The 27658-nt window shown below is 37.6% G+C and overlaps 1 protein-coding gene across 1 annotated transcript in view; it reads left to right on the forward strand.

Moving 5' to 3' along the window:
- The first annotated feature begins 611 nt into the window (after nt 1-611).
- Nucleotides 612-27658, forward strand: part of ESYT2 (extended synaptotagmin-like protein 2) — a 63494-nt gene continuing 36447 nt past the window's right edge. Inside the window, exons 1-6 of the mRNA XM_009329893.1 lie at nt 612-674; nt 1859-1900; nt 2841-2975; nt 4850-4926; nt 11426-11498; nt 12307-12396. Coding sequence (XP_009328168.1) covers nt 612-674; nt 1859-1900; nt 2841-2975; nt 4850-4926; nt 11426-11498; nt 12307-12396 — 480 coding nt within the window. The remainder of the gene's footprint in view (nt 675-1858; nt 1901-2840; nt 2976-4849; nt 4927-11425; nt 11499-12306; nt 12397-27658) is intronic.

A 27658-nucleotide genomic window follows, 5' to 3' on the forward strand; every position in this document is an offset into this window, starting at 1 on the left:
CATTTTCTGTCTGCAGGTTCAGAAGGCAAATACTTTAGGAGAAAAATAAACCTAATGCTAATAAGTAACATTTTTAACATAGCGCTTGTTCTTTTTGTCCTTTAACTTTTTGACCACTGAAAGCAACTTGAGAACCCCGCAAGACAAAAATTGAGTGTAAGCTCTGTTCAGCTATAAATTCATGTACATACAGTAACTGCTTGTGTTGTTGCAAATGCAAAAAAATTAAGTATTTTTTGTTTTTAAGAAAGCAAAAAAACCCCCATCCAACCCCCTAAATACAGACTTCTGACGTTCTACCCACCATAATTCTCTAGGAAATCAATTCTAAATAAATAAAATATAATAATATGGTTCTCAAACTGCTCCATCCATTATTAATAATTCTATTCTTTGAATTCACTAAGTAAAATAAATCCTATTGAATGTTTTTGTTACAGTCAAGCAGATGATCGTCATTCTTGTGCCACTTGTAATGGTTTTGATAGATACGTGATATACTTGAAAAAAGTAGTTTGAAAAAGATGCCAAGAGCCTCTCTTTTGACAGTGGAAGACAGCAATATTTGTAATTCTTTAAGAATCTGTAAAAATGTATGGCTTACCTTAGTTATGGACCTGGGAATATTGAGAGAGAAACAGATTGGAGAAATAACTGACAATATTGATTACGCTGTAGGGCAAATGCTCCAGCATAGCTAAAACATGGATGCTTAGATGAAGTTAAGGACTGCTCTGAAGGTAACTTGAATATATTCAAGAACGTGATAACGCTGACTGTTAATGCAAGAACTTAATAAAAACTAGACAAAGAAATCATTAACAGGCCTTGCTTTCAAATCCAACTTGTTGAAAATACAGTTAAAAAGTATGTATTTAACTGGCTGTTCACATTTGGGATATATGCATGATAAAAATAACAAGTAGGCACTGCTGTTAAAACCAGTGGTGCAATCTGTTATGCTATGAAGAGATTAAGACTTCACAATTCAGTTAAGTAGAGACATAGCTTCATGAAAGTCAGTATATGTAGGTCACAGTTTTTTAGTGTGTTCAAAGGCTCTTTGTGTTTCAGAAGTGTGATCTGCATCTCGTTGTAGGAAGCTGTTCTTTTCTAAGAAATGTTTGTTAACTCTGCTTCTCCTGAACTGCTTCAAGTTTTTCTGTCTCTTTTTTTTTTTTTTTTTGGTGTGTGTGTGTGTTAAGATGTAAAACTACTAATCGTGTTCTCCTTCTGTGTCTGGAAAACCTGTGTCTGTTCTTCCAGCGTTTAATTGTTGTTTTCCTGTTGTGATGGGTACTTCCCATCCCATGTATATACCGTCATCCTTCTGTCTCTTACCGATTTCTGCAGTTGTTTAAGGAAAGAAACCACTAAAAATGTCTTTTGAAGGGCTTTTGGTGAAACTTAAATCCATATTCCTGAGCTTCAGCTTCACTGATTAAATATTTCTAGCCATCATTTACTGATACTGCAGAAGATCTGGCATGAATGAAAGGAAGTAGAAGTGCAGTCAGGACTCTGGCAGTCATGTGTGTCATGTTAAAACCCCCTGAAACATAAGAGGTAAATTTTGTTGACACTAGCTGTGTCAGCTATGCTTATTATTATTTTTTTTTCTTAGTTTGTTTATGGTGTTAAAGCAATACTTTATTCCAGATGCCACCATTAAATAGATGCTTGTAGCTATCTATTCTAATATTCTTTCAAGAATGTCAACTGCTTAATATGTTGTTCACTGTATACATTGCTCATAGGGAGATTCCTAAGCTTTCCTGTATTATAGATGGACGTGAGTAACTAAAAAGTGTTTTGTATTTGTATTAATTTTTTTGTTTGGTGGTTTGGTTTTTTTTAGGTCCATTTTCCAGACACAGAGAGGGCAGAATGGCTCAACAAGGTAAGGGTAGTCATTAGCATTGCTTCCAAATGGGAAGGGGGAGGAGGGAAACCTGAGATTAAAAAAACCAGTGAGGCAAGAGTCTGAGAACAGGGTAGTTTTAACTTTTTGTGCTCTTTATACACTTGAAGCTTCTGGTCATTGATCCAGTTAGTCACGAGAAAGATTAAAACTATTTTCATGGTCTTGAAATTGTGAGTTTTGGAGAATGACTTTAAGTGGCATTAAAATAATGACAGCTATAATTGTGTGGAAGTCATAGCAGCTGTAAATACAGTCTTTTATGTTCTACTTGTCTGGAATACTTTCCAGTTACTGTAGATTCCTGACCTACAATCTAAAAATAAATCAATTTTGCAGTTTTGATTTGTATGTGTGATAATCTAAGATATAGATCTATGTAGCTTGGGCTTTTTAAAAATATCTTTCATTCAAAGAGCACAGAAGAACATGAGTTAATTAGAAAATAGTGAGAAAAATAAACAATATAGAATTTTCAGCTATGACAGTAAAATACTCTATTTTTTACATCTATAAACCTTATGCATGTATTTAAGAAATGCACTTGACGCATTTTTTTCTTATTCCTCTCTACATGCAAATAAACTTAACCCTCTTCACTCTTCTCCCCAACATTCAGCATCAGTGCTGAATGCATATGCATTCGTGGGATAAAAGAAGAAAATTTTCAATGTTGTTTTTCTCCTCCTCCAGTGCTTCAGATTTGAGCAAATGTATAAACCACACAAACTGAGAATTCTGGAAAGCTTTCCTGTATGTAAAAAGGAACCAGTTCTTATGTCTGTAATGAACTGTATAGAAAACTTGTACGTTTAAAACTTTGTACAAAATTTCTTACGTGTGCCTTAAAGAATATTTTTTAGTTATGTGTAAAGTTGTGTTCCATGTAGATTTTTTTTTTTTTTTTTTTCCCCCCTAGACTGTAAAACAGATGTGGCCTTTTATTTGCCAGTTTATTGAGAAACTCTTTCGGGAGACCATAGAACCAGCAGTAAGAGGAGCGAACAACCATCTCAGTACCTTCAGTTTTACAAAGATTGATATCGGTCATCAGGTCAGTGTCTGGTGAAGTTTTTCTAAGAGGCTCTGTCTTACATACCGTTTTCATGTAGTGTGTTTAAGTCTACACAAAAATATTTCTTGGTGACACTTGGTGGTAAGCCTGATTCTGGTTTCTGTTGTTACGTTAAAATAAAAATGTGTGGCTTTTTTAGCAGAGACTTCATTTTTATTTTTTTATTTTTTTCCTGGGGTCTCTGCTTCAGAAATTTGCCTGAGAATTGGGGAAGACTCAAAGTATAGTAACTCCTAGTCATGTAAAGAGCTCATAGCAACATGATTTTAATACTCTTCATTACGTGAGCAGGGACCGTTATCCTTTCCTTGTCAGATGATCCAAGTGCAATTACCTTTCTTGTAAAAGATGAACTTTTAATCATGTTATATATGGAGTCCAATGACAAGGCTGCTGGCTCAGCTTTCCAAAGGACTGCATGTAACATAGCGCAGGAGCACTATGTATTTCATGTAACAAGGACTAGGTAGGTGTTTACCTTCTGTTTGGTCCCATGAAAGAAGGGGTCATAATATATAGCTCTTACATGCCTGCAAAAGAGCCTGTTTGACCAGTCCAAGCTAAGAATAAATTACCTCTGCTTGTGATAAGTTCGGCACTACTTACTCTTACTGCATCAACCAGAACTTTACTTCTGTTGAGACGTAGCTTAACAGCTTTTTTGTGAAGCTGTCTTTTGTGTTTTGCTTGCTTGTCATAAATGGGATTTTAAGTAAGGATTTAAAAATCTCCCCCCCTTCTCCTCTGAATGTTAGGAAAACTGAAGTTAAGTTTCAGGTGTGATGGAGGGGAATTATTTTTCTCTCTTTGTGACTCTATTTCATGTATGTTACAGTTCGTTATACTTTACCGCACCTTTTGTGTGGTGGTTTTGGTTTTTTTTTTTAAAGTTGTAAATCCTTTTACACAGAGGCTCTGTCCTGCCCTAGATACACCTGTATTACAGACTGTAGAATAGCATTTCTTTTAAGCCATACTAATTTTAAGTAGGGTTTAAATTAGCTTTCACACCTCTGTATGCTTCTGCAGCTGGACTGTTATCTCAGACATGAGAAACAGCTATTCTTACTTTGTATTGCAGCCTTGATTGAGTTGCGTCATGTGAGCTGCACAGGCCCAAACACAGTGGGAATCTGACAGCAATGCGCTTTCCATTTTACTTAGATTACTAAAAAGGTGTAAATAGAAATACGGCAATTTTTCCAGAAAGGAAAACCTCAAAACGTGACAGGAGGTGGTGCTAAGTAAGGTCATCCTCTCCCAGCTAGTATTTGATGAACATTTGAGTCTTGGGAGTGTTTGATATGTGTTGTTTCTGTATGAGAGAGAGGGAGGGAAAGCCTGAGCACAGGGTTGAGAGAGAGAGAGAGAGCACAGAGTAGCTGACACAACTTTTTGTGGGGATTATGGATTATTTTCCATCCATTCCAACTAAGTTCCACGTAAGGAAACTATATTTTTGTGAATTAAATTTAGCTTGTTGTATTAGTTGCACAGAAAAGAATTCTTTGTCTGGGAGTGTTAGACATGTACTAGTACAGAGAAATGAGACGTTTATTGAGGGGGGAGGGAAAGCTTGATATTAAATCTCTGGTAAATCTTGAAATCTAGTGGTCTAAACCCAGGGTAATTGCCAGAAGGGTTCTGGTTGAGTGGATCCTAGTAAGGTAGTTTTTACCCTTGAAATTTGGAGCTAAATTGATAGCTTTACTTCACACCTTTTACTAATGTTTACAGTAAATTCTTAACTTCAGGCATGAATGTGCATATATTCACCTTTATTTCGAAGTTAAGAGTTTAATATGGTATAGTTCAGCAGAAGGATCCAACTTTTACTTCCTTCATTGTTTCAGCCTCTGCGGATAAATGGTGTAAAAGTGTACACTGAAAATGTGGACAAAAGGCAGATCATTTTGGATCTTCAAATCAGGTAAACATTATTATCATATTACGATGGTGCCCATGCTTTACAATATGTGCTTTGTTTGATTCGGCAGTTATGTTGGCCTGAAAGGAGAAGAATTGCTTCATTATGCAAATGTAGTTAGTTCTAATTGTGTATGAATGGAGGAAGGAACTGCGTGCTGTAAATAGCATTTATCTGAGGGAAATAGTATATCAAGTCAGTGTGACTGCATCATTAAAGTAATGTTGGTTAATAAAAAAATACTTTCCAAAACTAAAGCACTATCTTTGACTTTTTTTTCTAATGTATTAAAACTTTTCCATGAAGTTTAGTCTTGTCTAAAATTTAGGATATAAGAAGTTTGGGTTTTTTTACTTTTCTCAGTTACTTAGATTTTTTTATAAACACAGTATTAGAAAAAGAGAATGATAGCTATCGAAGTACTTGTGCTCATACCACTAACTGAAGTAAATCTATGTATTATATAATGCCAGAGCGACTGTGCTCCGCTGCTTCAGGTTTCTTTGCCCTTTCATCATGACCCCTTTTATACAGGTTTATAAATAGATCTATGCAACATTTGCCAAAGTCTTTCTCAACACAATCTGCAGTTACAGAGTTTTTTGAAAGTTCAGTCAGCGAACCCAGCAATGTTTTTATATTTGACCATCATAGGTATGTGTTATAGTGACTACTTTTGCCTGTTTGTAGCTTGTGGAAAGGCCAGATTTGTCAGTCACTGACGATCCAGCAAAGAGCAGCCTTCTGGGTTTCTTGCTGCTTCCCTGGCAGTAACCAGAAGGGTAATCTTGGCTTTTCTTTTTCAGAGTCACTTCCAAAGTTTGATCTTGGTTATTCTTAATTTTGAATTATTTATGTAAATCTCAGCTATGTTGAAGACTGTGCTGCTTTGTCAAAGCTGGGCCCTAGAGTGATAAGAGAAGATGCTGTTGCATCCTTTCCTGGGTTTCAGAGCGGAGTGAGGACTACGTCTGTGAGCAGGGCCCAATCTTTATTGAATTGAATCACTTCATTTCTGTAGGAAAAAGACAGCTATCCAAATCAGGGATTGGTGTTGCTGGACAAAATACATCAGGATTGACTGGAGCGCTTGTTTCACTGGATGGATGCTGTTAGCCCTGATGGAGAAATTTCCTTCAGTTTTCTCTTTGTTGCCACTTTTGATAGCAGCTGTGAGAACAGCCTTACCTCTTCAGACTTAAGCCCTCAGGAAAACAGACTTACCTGACCACTGTGGACACCGTGCAAAGAAATTGTTTTTGAGAAGCTTTTTTTGAGGCATTTGAGGGACCAAGTCTCCCAAGACCACTTCTTCCCTTTAAAGCAGAATTATTCCTACAGGAGGAGAGGGTAAATCTAGTGTTTTTTGTTTGTTTTTTTTTTTTTCTCCTGCTCATGTTCATGAAGTAGGTTGGGACAGATAAACGTAAAAAGGACAATAGGTACAAAAGGTTTGTACAAAAATTTCAGAAAGAATATCCTATTACCTAGACCTGAAGGAAGTCTTTACCCATATGTCTCATTGCATTACATTGCAACCTACTTAGTGATAACAGCTGGAGTAGAATCCGGTCTAAAAGGCTGAAATAAATTCCTTGAAGTGGTTTAAATAACAACAATAGTGCTGAGTCAGCTAGGTGCCCATTTACGCCAACAGCCTGTCCCTACTGCCAGTGGCATAGGCTTCCAGGAAGAAAATGGAAACAGGAGAGCTGTGGAGTGACTATCATAGCTTCTAGCAATTAAGGCTTAGACAAAACCACCATCAAAGGAAGTCCCGTGTCATACTGAAGGCTTGTCCTTGACACCTTCTCATTGGGAAAGGGCTCTTTTTCAAAGGCTTTTGCTTATGCAAGTTTAAGACAGATGGCACCCCAGTAGCAATTGTTACTGTTAGATTTATTTTTTTTTTTTTTGGCATGTTCTCTAAGGGTCCATCACTGGGATTGTTTTCAGTAGTAACAGGAAGGAAGAATAAGAGTCTCTGTAATAAATGTTCTTGGCATGTTTAGATACAAAGTTATGTACAGATACTAACCCTAAAGTATTTCTTAGGGAATCAACTTCAGTTCCAGTTTTGCAAGATTATAAAGAACAGTCATACTGCTGGAGAAAAGTCTGTCTTTTGGAGTATTTATCACTGTAGATTTTAATCTCCAGTTAAATTAGTTTGTTCTAATTTTAATTTATTTTTAACTTTAAAGTTAGGAGCTTTCTATAAACCCTTCATTCCCTAAATACAGTTGAGAAGGAAAACAATCTCTCTAAGCATTCGTAAGAATAGCTGTACGAAGCCAAGCTCTGTGGGGGGATGTGGCAGGGGGGAGGAAAGGAAAGATTTGATTTTACTTATATATATATATTAAAAGAATGAATGTACTAAAAAAAATATATATATAATCTCCTTTTATCCTGCAGTTTCACCGTTGTGGCTTCCTTTAGCCCTTTCTACTGTCAGTTGTTTGTGACGGGGTGTAGCTATTTGCTTTGGACCTTCCATATAGTACTTTTAAGTATTTTCAGTGTGTCTCCAAATCACTTCTTTAGTATTTTTTTGCATGTTCCTTGAGGTTTCCTTTGTTTTTTGCTTTTAAGTTTAATTGCAAAAGGAATGTGTCTTCGTTTAGTTTTTATTGTTTCTGCAAGGATATCAGGTGCATTATGATCATTGCTTCAGAGTGTTTTTGAAACATGTTCTATGCATTGCTCAGGATCCAATTAAGAACTTTACTCTTGTAAGCAACTTGACTAGCTAATCCACAAAGCAGTCATTGGAAAATGTATTTGAAGATTCAATTTCAGGACCATGTTTGCAAAGGGAACACTTTACCTTTCTCTTACTGTGAGCTTTCTGTTAAAAAAATTGTCAAAACTCATGTTACAATTTAAAAGTCTAGTTTCTGGTGACAAAGATGTATGAGGGAAAAATTTTAACTACTGTCGTGGTTTAACCTCAGTTGGCACTGAGCACCACGCAGCCGCTCGCTCACTCCCCCCCAGTGGGATGGGGGAGAGAATTGGAAGGGTAGAAGTGAGAAAACTCGTGGGTTGAGATAAAAACAGTTTAATAGGTAGAGCAAAAGTCGTGCACGCAAGCAAAGCAAAACAAAGGAATTAATTCACTACTTCCCATGGGCAGGCAGGTGTCCAGCCATCTCCAGGAAAGCAGGGCTCCATCACGCATAACCATTACTTGGGAAGACAAATGCCACCACTCCAAATGTCCCCCCCCCGTCCTTCTTCTTCCCCCAGCTTTATATGCTGAGCGTGACGTCCCATGGTATGGAATATCCCTTTGGCCAGTTTGGGTCAGCTGTCCTGGCTGTGTCCCCTCCCAGCTTCTTGTGCACCTCCAGCCTTCTCAGTCGGTAGAGCATGGGAAGCTGAAAAGTCCTTGGCTAGTGTAAGCATTACCTAGCAACAACTAAAAACATCGGTGTGTTATCAACATTGTTCTCACCCTAAATCCAAAACACAGCACTGTACCAGCTACTAGGAAGGAAGTTAACTCTATCCCTGCCGAAACCAGGACAACTACTTAAGCAAATGAAGGTAAAGTCTAAATAAATTTTTAATAAATAGAAATCTTACATTTGCTCAAGTGCATGGATGTAGTAAACACTTGGGGAAAATCAAAGGTTATGGATCAACAGAAAACAAGATAAACTCCGTCAAATTAAATGTGAATTGTTGTAAAGAAAGCCAAAAAAGATGGAGAGATTGAGGAAATACTTGTTAATAGCATACAACTGAGTTTTTTCACTGTCTCATGACACAAAAAATAGAGGCAGTAAAAGAAAGTTTTAGGCTGCAGATTTAAACACATGGAAATATTTTTTTTTTCATGTGGTATACTTGAATGGAGAAACTCGCTACCATTGTGCTGGCAGAAGACATGTCAAAATGGGGTCAAAAGACCTTGTAAAGACTTTCTAAAAAATAATGAAGGTAGTCCAAAGTACAGAATCGGAGATCATTGTAATCTGGGAAATATGTTTGTCCTATTCTTTGTTTATTTGTTTTCCTTCTGGGTATCTTCTATGGGCTACAATGACCACATATAGGATACTGTGCTTCTCATCTGATTCAGTACAGCTGCTGTTATATTCTTACAAGACTGTCCTCATTAAACTGTAATCTATCTCAGTGATCTGTACGTTACAGGGGTCATAAATATTTCTGGGGTATTATGATCTGAATGTATAGAATTTACTTACTAAATGAGCCTTCAAGTTGTATGTTATGTTACAGTGGAATTCCGTACGGCATCAACTGTTAATGGACCCAGCCAAATATCTTAGTGGATAAAACCATGTTTGACTTTATTATAAGGTTAAAAGTTGTTGACTTATTACCCTCAAATGCAGTTTGTTACTATTTTTACTTCAGTTTGTCATCATGTTATTATGGATTTTCAAACAAGCATACTGCATCCCAGTCTTCATAACACAAATAGTTCTGGTGCTACAAAGTGCCAAGGTTGAGGTTTCAGTTGCAGGTTTTAATTGATGTTGCTTCTCTGTGTCATGTTGTTATGCAATTGTGTGTGTGTGTGTGTATTTTTATATATATACACACTATCTCTCTATATAGTTAGATAGGTAAAAATAGAAATTACATAGTTTTAAATTGTGTATTTAAAATCATGTACTTATTTTTAAATTGTACAGTCACACTACATTCTTTCCAGGGAAAGCAATGGTCACCTTCCTTTCACATAGACCCCTGTCATGTTGTTGTCTTCCAGTTCCCCAAACTGGTCATTATACCAAAATCATTTTGCATAGTGTTATCTTTTGAATAGTTCAAAATAAATTCCAATGTTGGATGTTTACAAGAATGTCTCGGTACTATTGTTTATTTGTTTAAGGGATTGATAAGATTTGCATTTGCTTGAAATCCCATAGACAGCACCATCACACACAGAGCACAGGAGGCTACAGATGATTTGAATAATGGATATCCTGAATGCAGCAACTCTCACCTTCATTTTCTTTTGATAGTACCTTGTGGCCATCGGTTGTCGGGGGGCGGGGCGCAGGGGTCCTGCTGTTCTGCTCTTACTGTGAGAGTAACTTATTTTATCTTGACTTGATCCTAAAATGGCCCCATGAGGAGAGCAACTCCATTTTCTTCATAATTTCCCAGATGTTTCTGTAAGAAGATTCCATCAGACTCTTAAAAACAGCTGAACAGTTTTTCACTGTACAGGCTAGGTCTGAGGAATCTAATGTGTTGAAGGCTGGGCTCTACTGCAGAATCTGGAACAGGATGCCCTGTAGAGGAAACAGATTTTTCGCCGTCCCAGCAGTGTCTGGCTTTGTTTAAGCTGCCTTATCTCCTCCCCACTTAGTTCTTTTTTCCATTTTCTTTAGCTGGGCAGTCTGTTCAGAAGGATCTTCAGATTTCACTTGTCCTTTCATTATAACTCGTATCTTCTTAGCCAGTCTCCTTGTCCAGCCAATCTCTCCCTAGCTATAGGTTGGTATTCAGTCTGTTGGTTTTTGGTTTTAGCTCTCATTCTGTAGAATCATTGACCAATTCCCTTGCTAAATCAGAGTCTCAAGCTTTCTTCCTAAATTCCTGTTGAGTCTCAGAATTAATTTGTTTTCAGACCCAATGTGGCTCACAGCAGCAGCAGTTCTTGGAAAAGATCTGCTCAACTGTGCTGGTACATGCTTGACCTGCATTGAGCTTCAGGAAAAGCAGCTGCTAAAATCTGAGTCTTAAGTTGTGTGCAAATAATCTTTTAGCCTTGTAGCGTGGGCAAAATAGATGGGGCTTTTTTTACTATCTTCTACAAATCTATCTCTGAGATACAGGGCAGCACCTGCAAAATTTCAAGCCCTTGACCTTGCATCCCCAAAAATAGGATGCAAGAACTGTTCAGGGAAAAACTGACACCATTTTTAATATATTATTTTCTAACTTGCTTCCTGCCTCCTTTCTCCCTTCAGAAAGGGCTCAACTGTTTTTGGCTTAAACCTTGTTTAGTGGATCATCCACCTCAGCATGCCCAGCTTATTAAATTTCTAAATATGACTGTTTTTGCAAGTCTCTGAATATTTCAGACAACTTTGATTTTTAGCAAAATAACCGTCTCTTGTCTAGTGCTTCTCATGATTGTATTAGATGAGAGTGGATTTGGGTACACGTACTATCAACGAGACCTATGTAGAGCTTTCCTGAATTGGAGTATGAATTCTGTGTCCATTATGTCCCAAAAGTAAGGCTACTTGCTTGTTTTCTCTTATGTGTGCTTCTGGAGATGATAACATACCTCTGTATTAATTTGAGTGATTTTTGTGACAGTCATGATGTTTTGAAGGGGTTGTAATTCTTTTAACAGTCGACTTTGTTATATGTTGTAATGTTTTAACATGCTTTTTTTGTGTATAGACTGAGATACAAAATATATTGTCATGACAGTGCAAAACAGAACTAACAGTGTATTGTAGTTTAGTCCATAAAAATGAAATGTATACTTTCTTTTTTGTTTTAGTTTTGTTGGAAACTGTGAGATTGATTTGGAGATCAAGAGATACTTCTGCAGAGCCGGTGTGAAAAGTATACAGGTGAAATTCAATTTTTTTCTTTTGATTTTGGTATCAAGTCATCACTGAATTGTTATTTACTGATGAAATAGTTTATAAGAAAGAACCAGTAATTGTGTAGTTTTGTTGCTTACTATTTTTTTCTCAGTTGCATAATATTGATATTGCATAGTAATTTCAGAAACATGACTTAGCTGAAAGGGTAAGTTCCTTTCAGTTGTAGAACTGTTTTAAATAGATAACATTTTCTACTGGAAAAGATGGAGATAATTTCACATCCGGCCAATGCTCATGTGATGTGTAGGTTCATAACGGGAACATGGAGCTTAAAATTTTGTTTTATTTAATATTTCAGTGTTAAATGCAATTATTAGTTTAGATGCAATTATTAGTAGTAGCCTTGCGATACTGTTTCTCAAATTTCCTTAACTTTCTGATGAGAGATCTCTCTCTCTAATGAGGAAAAATAGTATGCTCTGTGTGTGTGTGTGTCTGTCTTGACATACCTATAAGCATTTACCTATATACTGGTTTGTGCCACATTTGTTTACACTGAGCTGTATAAATAATGTACTTCATATTTTTAGCAAAATTACCACTAACATGATACAGCATCATGTTGATGAATGTAATTAATTTGTAAGCCCAACTATTTAATGCCTGTGTTTAAATTTTTTGGGTTTGGATGACATGTAAGGCTATATATGTAAAATTTTTCCATAATCAAGAATTTAATGAATTAGCAGTGTGAGCATTGCCAGTGAATAAATTTTATTTAAAACCTGAACTAAAGTCAATTCCATTGCCTGTTTTTCCTCCCCTTCCACAGATCCATGGCACTATGAGGGTTATCCTGGAACCACTAATTGGAGACATGCCCCTAATTGGAGCACTATCCCTTTTTTTCCTTAGGAAACCTGTAAGTACTTTATCTCTGTTTCTACTCTTTTTAGAGTGCTGATGACAGTAGTCAGAAAACAACGGAGAAAGAATGAAGCAGCAAAAGGAAAGAATTTGGGGAATTGCTACCATTTGGTTGAACTTTCCCAGAAAAACAGTAGACAAATTTTATGAATATTAGAAGAAACCAAGATGAATAATAATTACCTTGGAATTATGAAGTGTGTTTTGTCAAAGCTGTCAAATTTTTCTTACAAGTCTTTTGGATAAGGGAAGAGCAATAGATACTATCTAGGTTGTAAAAAAGCTTTTGTTGCTGTTTCTCATGATAGTCTGCAGGTGAGCATGGTCTAAGTTAAAATTCCACAAGATCTGTGCAAAGTTGTTTTGAAAACCATGCTGGTGTTACCACAAATTAAAATCGGAATGGGTGTATTGAGATTATCGACTACGATTGAAGTTTTTATCCTAGATAGCAGGTGGGCAATTTCCATTACAATTACCAACGACCCAAGTATGAGAATGGATGATGGAATTGGAATTCAAAATGATCATGACAGTAGCAGAAGTTGGAGGGGGAGAGGGTGTCACGTAATTCAATTGGAATATGTGCTAAGCCAAAGTGCACATTTGAGCAGGAATAATAGCGAAACAAAGGTAAGCCAACAAGGTCTTGCTGGTATGAAAATGATATAGCTAGACTGGCATGCGTAAACAAGAGGAGTTTTAGGTACAGCACTTCAACAATGATACTCACCAGTTGGAGAGTGTCCAAAGTAGGAATGTGAGAACAAACTTGACCCTCAAGGACAGACCAAAAGAATGCAAATTGTTTAGTTTAGAGAAGACCGAGGAGAACATGTTCTTCAAAAATGTGAGAGGCTCTTACAGAAGAAAAACACGCAATCTATTCTGCATATCCATGGCAGATAGGATAACAAATAATGGCAGCAAGGAAGATTCAGGCTGGACAGGGGGGTGAGGGAAGGCCTGAATGGTAGTGAAGTGCTGCAATAGACTGCCTGGAGACACTGTGAATCTCTGTCACTGATATCTCTTAAGAACAGATTGGACCTGCATCCGTTAGGATTGACGTTAAGTATAGCTCTTCCAGAACCATTCACACAGGTTGGTTGTATCCAACCTAGTGAGTCTTGTAGAAGGTGAGATCCTGGGCATTCTAACTGGCATTACCTAGAAGGATTGACCATGACTTAATAAGAGTCAAAATACTTCTTAGTAATTAAAAAAGGTTTTAATTTTAAATAATATAATTATGTACAAACTGAAATTACTTTCAAGGTATTATAGCATTTGTATAGGATTCTACTCTGTTTTGCCACCTTTTTTGTAGAAGTAACTGATTTCTTTATCTAAATGAAACTGTGATATACTTCAGAAATCTTTCCTCGGGTTCCCTGTTCTTTAATACCCAAACAACAATGAAAGTGGCTGGGGATTTTTTGGTTTAGCCAATATCAATTTGTATCATGGAGTCTGGCACCAAAATGATGTGCATTCTTGCAGGATTCAATAACATTGTAGTCATTCCAGACATATTTAAATTCACTTGAATTAAGAGAATTAAAGAGAATGAAGCTTAGCTCACTGAAGAGGAAGAAAACTTCTGCATGTGAGTAATTCGAAGAAAATAAGGAAAGTTTTCTGAGGCCACAAACTTTCCTGAATTCTGGCCTATCACAAATTACCTGATAGTTACTTTTATGAGAAGCTGTGTTTTATATGGCTGTCTTGCCTTTTCATGCTAAACTTAAATCTTTTTAAAATACAATAAGTGCGAAGTTTGAAACTAATATGGTTAATACGGTTTTTGAAAGCTGGGAACCTGGGTGGTGTAGTCATACAATTTCAGTTCAACACTTCACATTAAAATGATAGCGCAAACTTCAGTGACATACATCTATGATAAGGCACTATATATAGTGGATTGTTGCACCTTGGAGTGATTGTTTCACTTCAAAAGCTGTAGTCCGAATCTCGCAGGTAAGACTGGTAAGCACCAGTATGTCTGTTGGTAACGTACAGTCAAAGCTGTATGGTGCAGCATTGGTAGAAGAACAGAGGATAGATAGCAAATGTAATTTTCAGTGTCTGAAAATGAGTAACAGATACTCTACAGTTTAATTGAATTAAATCTTACAAAATATGACAGTAATTCTAGTCTAGGTTTTACTACTTCCAGGAAATCTCTGTTTTAATCTACAGGTGTATCAAGAAATGTTCACAGATGTTGCAAAGTCCATACAACAATCTTATTTTAGAAAAATATAAAGGAGAACATAATACACATTGCACACTTGTTGGCAGATAATTCTTTGATGTTGTATATGTGTGTGTAAGGCAGTTTCAGCGATTTGAAGTTTGATACTGCTTTTAATAAGTATCAGTAAGAGCTTCATAGAAAATGTGAACATTATGGAAATTCTTTAAAGAAATCTGTGTAGCATAAGAAATTAATTGTTTCCATCTCTTACTTGGAAATATATTTTCCATTGGAAGCTTTTGTTTCTTGGATATATTCTAAGTAAACAGTAAAACTTTTATTGTCAAGATTTAACAGTTTCAGACTATGCTAGGTCATAAATTACAAGTATATGGGTTTAGGCACTTTGAAACAGCCTCAGATGATTATCTTGGTTTCCTCAGCAGTCTGCAACTCTAAAAAGTTGATCTAGTTTTCAAGGTTTGGAGGGTGGGAGTGAATTCTTTACTTCAGCGGCTTTAGAAGGTATATTGTTATTTTATTGAATGAAATCACATTCTTGTAACACAATTCTTTTGAACAAATGTCCTCTGATAAATTTTTGCTAACTTGTTGAAAAGATAGGTTTGTATGGGTGTTTATGTGTGGCCTAGGAAAAACTTACGGTGTCGCTGCGTCATTTATGTGGCTTGTTTCATCTGTCTAGAGAAACCATGTGTGCTTGGGTAGAGGGGATGTAGACTTAAATCTTAGTAAAACTTGCAAGAATTTGGAAGTATTTTGTGGATAATTTAGTGAGTTTTTTTGTAAAAGTGAAATAGTTCGTGCAAAACTGATGAAACATCATTGCTCTTGTTTGGAAAGGGTTGGAGAAATACACTGGGATGAACCAAATTTGGATTTCCACAGATTTCTTTGAAGCGAGTCTAAACATTGGGGGATGTCCGCTTAAGTTTAATCTCATTTTTTACCCTCTGGCTGAGCAGTGTGAGTGTAGGGCATCTGTTAAAGTTCGTGTTTATACTAACAAACTAAGCAGGGCCATGACAAGGATTGAACACTGCCTTATGGTAGTCTGTACTGTGTAATTGTTAGCGTACTGTCTGATATTATTTTGCTATTTAGTGCTCTCCCAAACAATTTCCAGACTCAGTACAGTGCCCAGCTCATTACAGGGACCATCCAATAAACAAGTTAAATGCAAACACTCTGTTTTAGAGGAACAGGAAGAAGTTTTGCTGTGTGGACACAGGCTTTACATTTTTTTTCTACGGGAATGACCTTTCCTGACGTTGTGGATGTGGTTCGTGTTGTCTCTCTGTTTGGTTTTGTATTCACTGAGGAAGAAACCAGTGTACAGTTCTTCTGCAGAAGCCATGCTGACGCACTCGGTGCCAGAGCCATGGCCTGATGTAGTATGTCTGGACTGCTTTCCTGGGGTACCTCCTGCAGCTACTGCTTCTTTGTTGCTTTCTAGGGGAGAGGTGGGAAAGCTGGCAGGGGATAGGGAGGGAGAGATCAGCAGCAGGCATGCTGTAAGCAGGTTCTGGCACTTCCTCTATTTCCCACTCTCAGCACTGTGCTCTGTAGCATTTGTCTGAACCTTTCATTTCTGGTGCTCCCAGACACCTCTCCAGTCAGCTTTTAACTCTGGTACCTGTGCCCAGTCCTTTCTGTCCCTTATCCACACTAAGTGCCGTGCATTTACTAAGTGCTTAACTCAGACAACTTGGACCTGAGGTAGTAAACTGAAAATATATCCAGTGAAACACCTCTCATTTGTGGTCAGTAGCTTTCTGAACATGTCACTTTGGGAACGACTTTGTCCAGAGTAATTTTGTCTTTACTCCTACCCCCATGCCACTTTACTAGGGGTCTGGTTGACTTAGTGGGACAAAAAAGGATGGGAAGTAGACTGGAGTATGAAAATTAAGAAGTCAACCCCTCCCCAAAAGTATTCAGTTACAAAAATATTAAAAGTATTTTTCACCCTCCTTTCATTTAAAAACTAAGCTAGTGGTCAAGGTCCAAGCAAACTTAAGGGTAGATTGTTCAAAAAATGTGTCTTTGGATCAAGTTATTCCATAATTTTGACAGTTGTAGAAGCATGTTTAGTTTTTTCCAAGCAGACTTTTCTCCCCACTGCAGTGTGTCATCTTGGTGTTTATTTTTCTAGCTTCTGTAGAAAAATGTAAAATAATGCTTATTATCACAATAATCAAATTCTGTCCACTTACTAGAGAGCAAGTGGCTCCAGCCAAGGAAAGCTTTTCTTCAATATTTTTGTTAGAAGAGAAGAGAAATTAGTTGGCAGCTGGCGTTAGATTTTGTTCTCATACTTTCCAGTCTAAAGTAACTGGCAACAATTCCTCTTGCTCTGTATCATCTGTTTGCTGGACTTAATGACTATATAAGGCAACGCTGCCTAAATTAATAGTTCCGAACATACTTGTTTAATGAGTTTACCAGTCTCATATTTGTGAGTAGTACATGAAGTTTTAGATGCTGCAAGAGTTCTTACTTTGTATGAAACTTTTAAAATACTGTATTTTGTTGTTATTATTGTAAAGAAAGTACTATACTGTTTCATCAGCTTATAAAATATGTGCAAATATGTAAGATATTTTGAGAGAAATATGTGCATTCTAATGTTTTTGAAGTCGTCTTTTAAACCTCCGAGCTTCAATGCTAGAGAGAAGTTAGTACTGTGTAAATAGTCAGGATTCGTAAGGTTTTTTGCATTACTTATTATGTTAATGTTATGTATATTTACCATATATTCTGCTTCTCTAAGTGTAGTTATCTTTTAGAACAAAATATCACGTAGTTACTTATTTTGATTTTTGGTTCAGTTATAGACATGTATATGGCTTACAGCTGTACTGCAAATTGGTAATTTTCAAAAGCTTGTTTAGGCATACTTAATATTGAATGTGTGTCCTAACCCAACCCTTTTCTCTTTTTAAAAAAAAAAACAAACAACAAAACAGATACATGAAAATACCAATATTATTGTTCTAAAAAAAACACAGTTGGAAAACAGGATGCCTTCCAGGAAAAGTGGGCAACTCTTCCAAAGCTCTGATTCTTATATTCACACTTTAGCCCTCCAATTGCTGACTTGAGCACTGATCTCCCTCTACTCCCTTTACAGATTGGGTCTGTCCTGTAGTTTTGATTTATTTAATATTGATTTAGTTTCATTTAAAATTGGCTGCCTTTGGAAAATTCAGTGCTGGATGTAATTTTCAAAATTATCAATACTGATGAAAATTAGACTCAGAAGGAGTGCTTGCCCCAAGAATGTGCCCTAGTGAAATGGCTGGAAAAAAACATAAAGTGGTTATGTAGAATGCAGAAGAATGTTGTTTTGGTTTGCTTTCAGTTGATCAAAAATGCCTTCATACCATATGAGATTGTAAGTATCTTTGCTTCAAAACTTTTTAACCTCTTTTAAAGGGGTTTGTGGAGCACCTGGATAAATTCTGAAGTGTAGATACTGCTATAATAATATTTGTTAAGAATTAGTCTTGTTGCTTATAAAGCCAAAGTGATATGCACTGTTACTTTGTATACTTATAATTTGCTATAACCTAAATTTCGTTGATTTTTATTTTGATAGTTTATGGAATGTTTTAAGGGCCATCACAGTTGGTGCTTGCACAATACCATATTCTTCTCTCCCTGTGCCCTTCCACTCAGTGTTACTGTCTCTCTTATACTGGTGTTGAAAGTTCTGGTCCTGAAGGAAGCTGGTTAAGGGACGTAAGCTGGCAGAATATTAAACACAACAAGAAGTGACTAGTTTCCTGTCCTTCAGATGTATTTTAGCATCTTGAGCTGGCTCACTAAGGAGTCAGGAGAGTGTCAGTACTAGTGTGAGGGTGTGAACAGAAATGCAAGACTGGTAGAAGGGTAGAAAGCAGTAGAAAGTAGAGGGAATCGGCTTGAACTGTAGCTTTGAGTAGTTGACACTATGGAGAATAGCAAGGTGGACTAGATTTTTGTAAGACCAACTGTGATCCTTCTTCTGGTCACCTTAACTCAAAAACTTGCCTGCTCTGTCTCTTACCCCCACAGCTAATACATTTTATCTCTGTAGCAATTGTCTCACTTAAATCTTTAGACAGTTATCACTGTAAAACTTACTACTGTTAAACACAGTTCCTGTGCAGAGATATGCTGCGTTTCCTATAGCAATGATGAAAAACGGTGTGATTTCTACTTTCTGTAGTATTGTATAGGCAAGCCTTGTTTGAGAGGCTGAGTTTATGATATGTTAACTGGGGAAATACAGTGGATAATGTTACTTATTAAATTATTATAATAATGTTTGCACTTTAGCATTGTAGTGGTAATGGGCTGCGCTCTACTAGTAGACAAGTTGTACTCTATTTCTGCATGACTATTCACAAGTAACAGAAGAGAGCATGTTAGTCCCCTTCTTATAATAAATTTCTGAGAAGAAACACAACTTATCTCATGGAATTGTATCATCGTGCCCTGTAGCAGACCTTAAATTTGTCCTGCAGAAATCTTATACTTCCATAACTTGATTAGCAGGGAGTTGTTCATCAGCATTTTAAAATACTTTGTGGCTTCTCTTCTGAGAATTAGTAGTGCTTATGGCAGCCAAATCAAAACACAAGGTTGGCAGTGTTCAGAGGCTGCCTTTTGTGCTGCTATGAATTTCAGTAATGGCCCTGTATGTTCTACATTCCAGTACATTCTTTTCCCTTTGTAAAGGCATCTAGGATATTGAGAACAAATATGTAAAAATGCTCATCAGTTTTTAGCCTACTTTTTCTTATAGGCTGCAGAGATATATATGTTTGGTTTTTTTTAAACTCTTTCAGTGTAACACAGAAGAAATCACAAAAGAATAAATTGTGAATATCATAAGAGAAATTAATTTTGGTGCAGAACTGAAGGCAGTAGTCAGTCCCGCTTGCATGCCATACAGCCAGTATCATTCCATGACTGAACAGAACAGAAAAAACAAACTGAGCTGTTACTGTCTCTCTTGAGAAGAGTAAAAGCTCAGTTACATGATTAACTTTTAAAAATGTCTCCTACTTGTCTATTACCTTCAGTGGTGTGTTGTACCAGGAAGTTTTAAAGGATCACTGCTTGCTGGACTTGTTTTTTTTCTATTGCACATAACAATAAATGGAAGCGTAAGTCACACCTTTACAATACTCTGTTTCTTGCATTCTAACCAAAGGTGAATAAGTCTGTCCTATCAATTCTGTCTAATTTGTATTCCTCATTTTTCCTCTTAGTTAAAATCCCAACTTCACAGGCTGTTGATCTTCATAGAGTTTTAGGAAGATTGTTCTGTTACTGTTCGTTTAAACATATATGAACATCAGAATTATTATTGTCTCTACTACTTATGCATACTGACACTTGTTCTGTGTTGCATCTGATTTATTCAGGGATTTATCAAACTCATTAATGTAGTCACAGATTGAAGTAGAGCTTTATATGTTTACTGTGACATCTGTCTGCATGGCTATTTCCCCAACAGTGAATTTGAATAATGTGTGTTTATTCATTTGCATTATTTTGCTTTGTCAACACTAAGATACACACTTTGCACATGAGATGCTTTTGACCTTTTTCCATAGTCTCTTGATATAGAAAAAGCAGCATGGTAATTAGCAAATTCTTTTGTTTTGTTTTCCAGTTCTTTTTACCATCACTTTCCCAGATGATTAATAAGCATTGCACATAACCAACTCGCTCCCTCTCTTACGTATAAAGAATATATGGGAACTTTCCATTTCTGTTTTCTGCAAGACTTGGAGATGTCCGATCGGGCATCTTTTGGAAACTTTCCACTTTTCATGATGCTTCTGCCACTGTGTTATGTAGGTGAATTCCAGTGTTTGTGGGTTTGAGGGCTTTTTTTTAAGCATACTTGACAGTCTCAAATACTCCGAATAAAAGATGAAGGAAGGAAATAGCAAACACAGGAAAACTCAATAAATATTTAGAAGTCATAGCTTATGGTGGAAATCCCACCATATAACGTGATATGCAATATGATTCTACATAATATCCAGTCTTGGTTGAATGTTTGGCAAATTCCGAAATTACATTACTCTGTGATGAGACTTTAAGTCAGCCAGGGTTTTGAGGTACCCCAAAACACTTTTAATCACTGGGTTTTCTTAAAACGCAAAATAATAGGGCAGGTTTTAAAACAGATCTCAACTCTAGTATTTGAGTCAAAGTCAACTAGTAAAGTTTGAAAAATAGTTTTGAATATTTTTCCATGTGGGGTCCTTGCCCCCTTGCAAGAAAGGCTAGGAGGAGGTGTTACATCAGTGCCCCTGCTGCATCGCTGCTCGTGCTGTCTCCCCCTCACTCGAAACGCTTCTCTGCTCAGTAGGTTCAGCCGCTCTCAGGAGAGATGTAATTTCTGGCTCTTAACTAGATGGTGCCCCGATCGGACATCCAGTAGTCCAGTACGGAGCAACCAGCAGCCTTTCATACCTTCATCTCCCCTGCCTACTGTGGACAGCTTCGCTGTGAACACAGCATATAAGTAGTCCTTTGTGTGTGTTAGTAGTTCCAAACTGTATTTAACTGTATGTCCAGACTCCTGTGTCTGCCTCATCAGATCACAGCTCTCTGGCTACCTTTATCACTAGGTCAGGGCCTAAACCAGGAAGCCTAAGACAGCCCATGAGCACGAGCTTTGGACCAAGTCCATATTTAAATGGAGACGTGTTTTGTTAGTGGAATAGCAGGTGCAATAACAGAGTCACTGTACCCTATGAATACAAAGACATCTAATCAGTTTTTAGCTATGAAGAATGTTGGACAATCACTGGTTCCCCACATAAAGATTTTATGTTCCTCTCCCTTTCCTCCAACTTACATAACAAAATGTTTACAGGAGTAAGAAGGATTTGTGTCTTGGTATGAGTGCACTTTAGCATGTGTTGCATTAGTTCTCAGTACAGAGCCTTGATAAGACACAAATTTCTTGATTTTCAGGGAGAAAGCATAACTTGTTTTCACTCCTCTGAGCAGAGGAAGAACTGAAAGAGCTTTGAGTAATATGGCACACATACTGCTTCATCGGAAAGTGTAACTGGTGTCTGAAATCTTGCTCTAGGCCAGTAATGTGGCTGTTAACAGTCTCTGCAAGGCATATCACCTCTCTCGGTTGCAATGTGTTGTGGAAAGACACCACATCGTTTCTGGCTTCTGCCAGAGTTTCACTCGGTGACAAATCCTGAACGCAGTCTTTCCAGTGCCCTGTTAGTTCTGCCGCAGAGAACCAGCTGGCATTCCCTGAATTTAGCTAAACTTAGAGAATTATTCATTGCTCAAAGTGGTGACAGAGAAGGAAATTATATTGTTGAGCTATTTTGGAGATTTATAGGCCAAAACTTGTTTTTTAAGTATGGAATTTTATATGCAGTGCTTCAAAAAATGATTCATCAACTGGCAGTCTTTTGCTTGCTCCCTTTTTCTCCATAGGGCTCTTCAGTTTGATAGGGTGGTAGCATTGCTTTAACTTACTGTCAGAACCACAAGTTTAGGGGTTCTTTTTCCTCTCCAGCAAGTCATGATATGGTAATGCCCAAAATGTAGAATGAAAATCCTTGTTATTTGACTGGACCGTGACTGGAGGGGCTCCCTCTTGTGTATCGAGCAATGTGTAGATTTGACTACTTTCTTCTCTCTCTACTGTGAGTTTGTCTGCTCTCAGTGCTATTTGCATACTACTGCCAAGTATAAGCTTTTGTTGCCTGAACTTGGTGTTGCTTTTTAGAAAACTCTTCTTTTCTTATGTTACAGAAGGTGTATCTTATGCTGAAGTCTGATAAAGTTTGGAAGCCAAAAGTGCAGACTGGAAACAACCTTACTGAGAGGAATGGGGGAGGGGGGGGGAGAACACCAAAGCCAAAAAAGCATGAAAAGAAAAAAGCATCTGTCACTAATATATGTAGACTAAGATTAGAGAGTGATATCAGTGTGCTTCGTTACTGCTGGGCTCTTCCAGTAGAACTGGAAAGGAAGCACTGTGGTGGGCAAATGTAGCAAATCTTGTCTGCAAGGAGAACTTACCTTCAAAGCCCAAATAGTTAAAGCTTGATCTATGCCAGGGGCTTGAAGACTGGTATTCCTTCTAAAATATTTCATGGCTTAAGATTTACTTGCAAAGCTCTTCTAATAATCCTGTAAAGTGCTTAGCCTCAGTAATGTTTTTTAATTTCTTAGCTCCAACTTGGAATTGAAAAGGATTTGTCTTTAACATTTCTGAAATTGACCTCTGTCTTTGTTATTTTTCCTGTACAATAGAAGGAATAGAATTTTCCGATATTATATGTACTAACTGCATTTCTTGTCTAAATGGCCACTCTTAGTAGCACTATTTTTTTCAGTTTCTTTGTGTAATTATTTTTTACATGCTTCATGGTCTAAGGACTGATGACAGAATGAATTGGTAGCGTTTTTGAGAAGAGGTGTGTAATAATCAAAGTATTGATAGTGAGCTTGTACCATAGGCACTGTATGTGTTTCATATGCTGTGTTGCAACCTTTTGAAGTGCTTTTTGGTCACATAAATTGAAAATCTTTCAGTTCTCAGTGGTGCCTCATAGGTTGTTCTCTGTTTTGTTTAGGGTTGTGGCAGTTAATACAGAAACCACTATGATATGTTTCAGTCTAGTGTAGGAGATGTTTCTCAATGCTGAATTTCAACATGCGTTACGTTGCTCAATTCATTTACTTTGGTTAAGTCTATGTAGGAGAACACACAGGACTTTGCCGTGTTAACTGCTGTGTGTAATATACTAAACAAAGCATGAAAAAATCAAAAGGAATTGCAAATATTTTCTCATTTTCTATTTATTCTGAAAACATCAGTATGTAAAACTGTTAAATATGGGATGCAGGTATGAACACCTTAGGACCATTTTTTTTGATGTATTTATGGTGTGTATTTGCCTTCTAATTTGCGTATGAATAATGAAAAAAGGAATAAATCATGTAATAAACTGGGTTCTTTGTCTTAAAACAGTATAAAATTACTTCTTCCAGAGCCTTGGTAGCCTACATAGATTTTTAAAATATGACATAATGTAATGTCAGAACTTGCGATTAGAACATGAGAACCAGTCTGAAAGCACAAGTTGTGATTAGTCTTACCAACTCCTACCAAGCTACTTGTATGTTACATAACTTAAACATTTGTGGGTTTGCAGGATTGAGGAAGTAGTACAAAACTGAGGTTATTCATGTTAAGTTGGACTTTTCATCCCAGTTTAATTATTTATTTCTTAATTTTTTTCCAGACTTAAGATGAGCATGAGATTTGAGAACATATGCTAATAATTTGCACCATTAATTTTCAAAGAATACACTGAAATTACCTTCAATTGTCTTAAATATAAATGTTCTGTGTGTTCTGGCTCATAGTCTGTTATTGTAAAACTGTACAAGTAAAACTTACCTACCAATGTAAAATAACCTGTTTCACAACAAATTATTTCTAACAGTTTTTCTTTGCATTTGGAAATTAAAACCTTGATAGCTTTAAATTGATATTAATATAGAAAAGAAATCATAACACCTTAAAAAAAAAACAACAACCCAACAAAACAACAAGACTGTTCAGTGTACTGTATGAGTTTTAGGTAAGATCTTATCCACTTCTGGAAGGTGTTACTGCCACTTAGCGTTGCAAACATTCTGTAAATAGATGTGCCTTAGCAAACTGAGCCTCCCACTTACCTGAAGAGAATCTTTTCCAATCCAGTTGTTAACTGTGCATTCCCTTGCTGAAAATGTTAATTGCAAAACTGTTCTCCCAATGTCTGTGTTCATCTCTCGTGCACAACTTCTTGTAAGTGCTTGGCTGACAGTCTGATCTATAATTGATAGAGGCATTGTATGCTAATGGAAGATAAATTTGGAGGAAGAAGGGCAGAGCTTTTGTGTAAACACTGTCTCTTGAGCAAACTGGATGAGTGGTTTTAACCTTCTTTTTATCTGTTTGAAAATGAGCCTGATAACCTAAGTCTCTCAAAAGCATTTTCTAAAAATCAGTGTTTTCAGAAGTATAGGAAACTTTCATATGTACTAGTTGAACTCTCAGTATGTTTATTAGACTATGAATACATAGTCAAATAACAGTGTGGTAAGTGATGTGAATTCCACAGCACATCAGTTCCTCCGTATTATGTGCTCAAGTATGTACTTTTTCTTGTATAAGGTAGGTTAGCCTTTTCTCACTAAAACAATCCTGCTAGTACTCTAATGGAAAGTGGTCAAAACTAGTTTTAAATGAGAGATCTTTGAAAAAGACATTGAATACAAAATGGTACTGGAGCCAATGATACCTTCATGCTTTCACCTGAAGAATGATGAAAGTCACCAATCTCTGTACCGGGCTCTGTACGACTACTAATGGTAGTATTTTTCACTTTAGATTCTGACTGTCTGGTTTCAAGTAATAACAAATAATGACAAATGTATATGAACAAGTAGATGGCTTAGGCTGAATTTAGTTACCCTCACACGTACATCTAGTGTGATTCTCTGTAGAGGGGGGACACCTGAAACAGGACCTCTGACCTTCTGGAGATACTACTGGATAGGATTCTCCCATGATGGGGAAAGCCGGAAGTTTTCCGGCATAAGGAAGATGACTCCTACCCCACCTGCAGATTTGCAACTATGGAACAGATTGTGTGGACCAGTGTAGCAGAGGAGGGCCTGGGAGCATCCAAGCCAGCAGTGCCTGGGCTACACTGAAGCACCAGGAGAAAGTGGCAAGTGATAGTACTGAGCAACTCCCTGCTGCAGGGGACAGAGGCCCCCATCTGCCATTCTGACCTATTGTCTCAGGAGGTTTGCTGCTTGCTTGGGTCTCAGATTCAGGATGTTGTCGACTGTTAAATCTTGTCTGGCTCTCAGACTATTACCCACTACTGCTTTTCCATGTGGGCACCAACACTACTTCCAGGGGAGATCTGGAAAACATAAAGTGTGACTGCATGGCTCTGGGGGCGATTCAAGGGCACAGGGGCCCAAGCGGTGATCTCAATCCTGCTGGTAAGGGAGAAGGGACAAGAAAGTGATTGGGAGTAGTCAGGAAGGATTTATGAACAGGAAATCATGGTTAACTAAGTGATAGCCCTCTGATAAGAAGGCTGGCTTGGTGGATGAGGGGAGAGCAATGGATGCTGCTTATCTTAGCATCAAAAGCTTTACTGAAGTTATCTTCTGCAACATCCTCATAGGTAAATTGATGAAGTACAGACTAGATAAGTGGACAATGAGCTTGACTGAAAAGTGGCTGAACTCTTAGGGCTCAGTGGGTTGTGGTCAGTGACATGAAGTCTAGCTAGAGGACAGTCAGTAGTGGTATACCCCAGGGGTAAATATGGGAGCCAACACATCTTCATGGCTGTCCTGGATGGTGGGACAGAGTGCATCCTCAGGAAGTTAGTTTGCTTAAAACTGGAAGGAGTGGTCGATGCACCAGATAGTTGTGCTGCTATTCAGAGGGACCTTGACAAGCTAGAGAAATGTGCCAAAAGGAATCTCATGAAATTCAACAAAGGGAAATGCAAGGTCCTGTGCCAGGGAAGGAATAACTCCATGTACCAGGACAGGCTGGGGGCTGACTGGCTGGAAAGCAGCTTTGCAGAAAAAGATCTGAGGTGTCCTGGTGGACAAAAAGGTGAACAGAAGTCAGCAATGTGTCCTGATGGCAAAGAAGGCCAACGGCGCCCTGGGCTGCGTTAGGAAATGCATTGTCAACAGGTTGAGGGAGGTGATCCTTCCCCTCTGTACAGCACTGGTGAGGCACATCTGGAGTGCTGAGTCCAGTGCTGGTCTCCCCAGTACAAGAGACATGGACGTGGTGGAGCGAGTCCCGTGAAGAGCCACAAGGATGATGAAGGGACTGGAGCATCTTTCATATGAGGAGAGGCTGCAAGAGCTGGGCTTGTTTCGCCTGAAAAAGAGAAGGTTCGGGGGGATCTTGCATATAAATACCTGATGGGGCAAGTAAAGACCGTGGAGACAGACTCTTCTCAGTGGTTTCCAGTGACAGGACAAGAGGCAATGGGCACAAATTGAAATACAATAAATTCCTTTTAAACATAAAGAATTTTTATTATTTTTTATTTTTTTAACTGTAAGGGTGACTGAACACTGGAGCAGGTTGCCTGGAGAGGTTGTGGAGTCTCTGCCTGTGGAGATACTCAAAACCCAACTGGACACGGCCCTGAGCAACCTGCTTTAGCTGATTCTGCTTTGAGCAGGGGTGTTGGACTGGATGATCTCCAGAGATGTTTTCCAACCCCAGCTGTTCTGTTTCTGTATCCTGATGGATCTCAAATGGAACTAGATGCCTGTGTATGGTTAGTCAAAACACTATTTTTACTCTGAGATTTTAATTTTTACTCCCGGCATTCATCCCAATTGTGTTGACTTCAAAACTTCCTAAAAATTAATAAAAGTTTAAGAAAAAATAACTTCAAATGCCACTAAGTTTTAGAAGAAAAAATTTGGATTGATATTGTGTAACCGTTTGCTGAAAGCAACCATGTGCTCACAATATTGGAGCCTGTAATCGTTTTATGGATGTTGAAGAAGAAAACTGAGTGAAGTAGCACAGAGCCTCCCTTCAGATTGGCAAAGGCAGTTTTTTTGTATGTGTCTTCTGACAGAAAGGTCTATATTCCTATCTCAGAACCAAAATCTTATATTTCTTGAGCTGAGGATAAAAATGCTTTGGGATATTTTGTGCAATGGAAACCAAAGCCTGGCTGTAAAGTTTTCAGTTTCACAGTTGAGGGAAATCTCCACTTACGCAGAAATCAAGTGTGCTGTACATGACATTAAGGGAAAAGTAAACTCAATTTGAAAAGTTTTCTGAAGGTTCTCATATCTATAGCATTGTCTCACATTTTACCATTGCATTCATAATTTAGTTGGTGTTGTGTACCAGTTATTCAGGTAATTTATTGCACATTCATCCAGGGTTTGTATCACTTCATAAGTGGAAAACTAAAACAAAGCC

The sequence above is a fragment of the Pygoscelis adeliae genome, unplaced genomic scaffold, assembly GCF_000699105.1.
Source record: "Pygoscelis adeliae isolate BGI_AS28 unplaced genomic scaffold, ASM69910v1 Scaffold238, whole genome shotgun sequence".
Classification (NCBI taxonomy): domain Eukaryota; kingdom Metazoa; phylum Chordata; class Aves; order Sphenisciformes; family Spheniscidae; genus Pygoscelis; species Pygoscelis adeliae.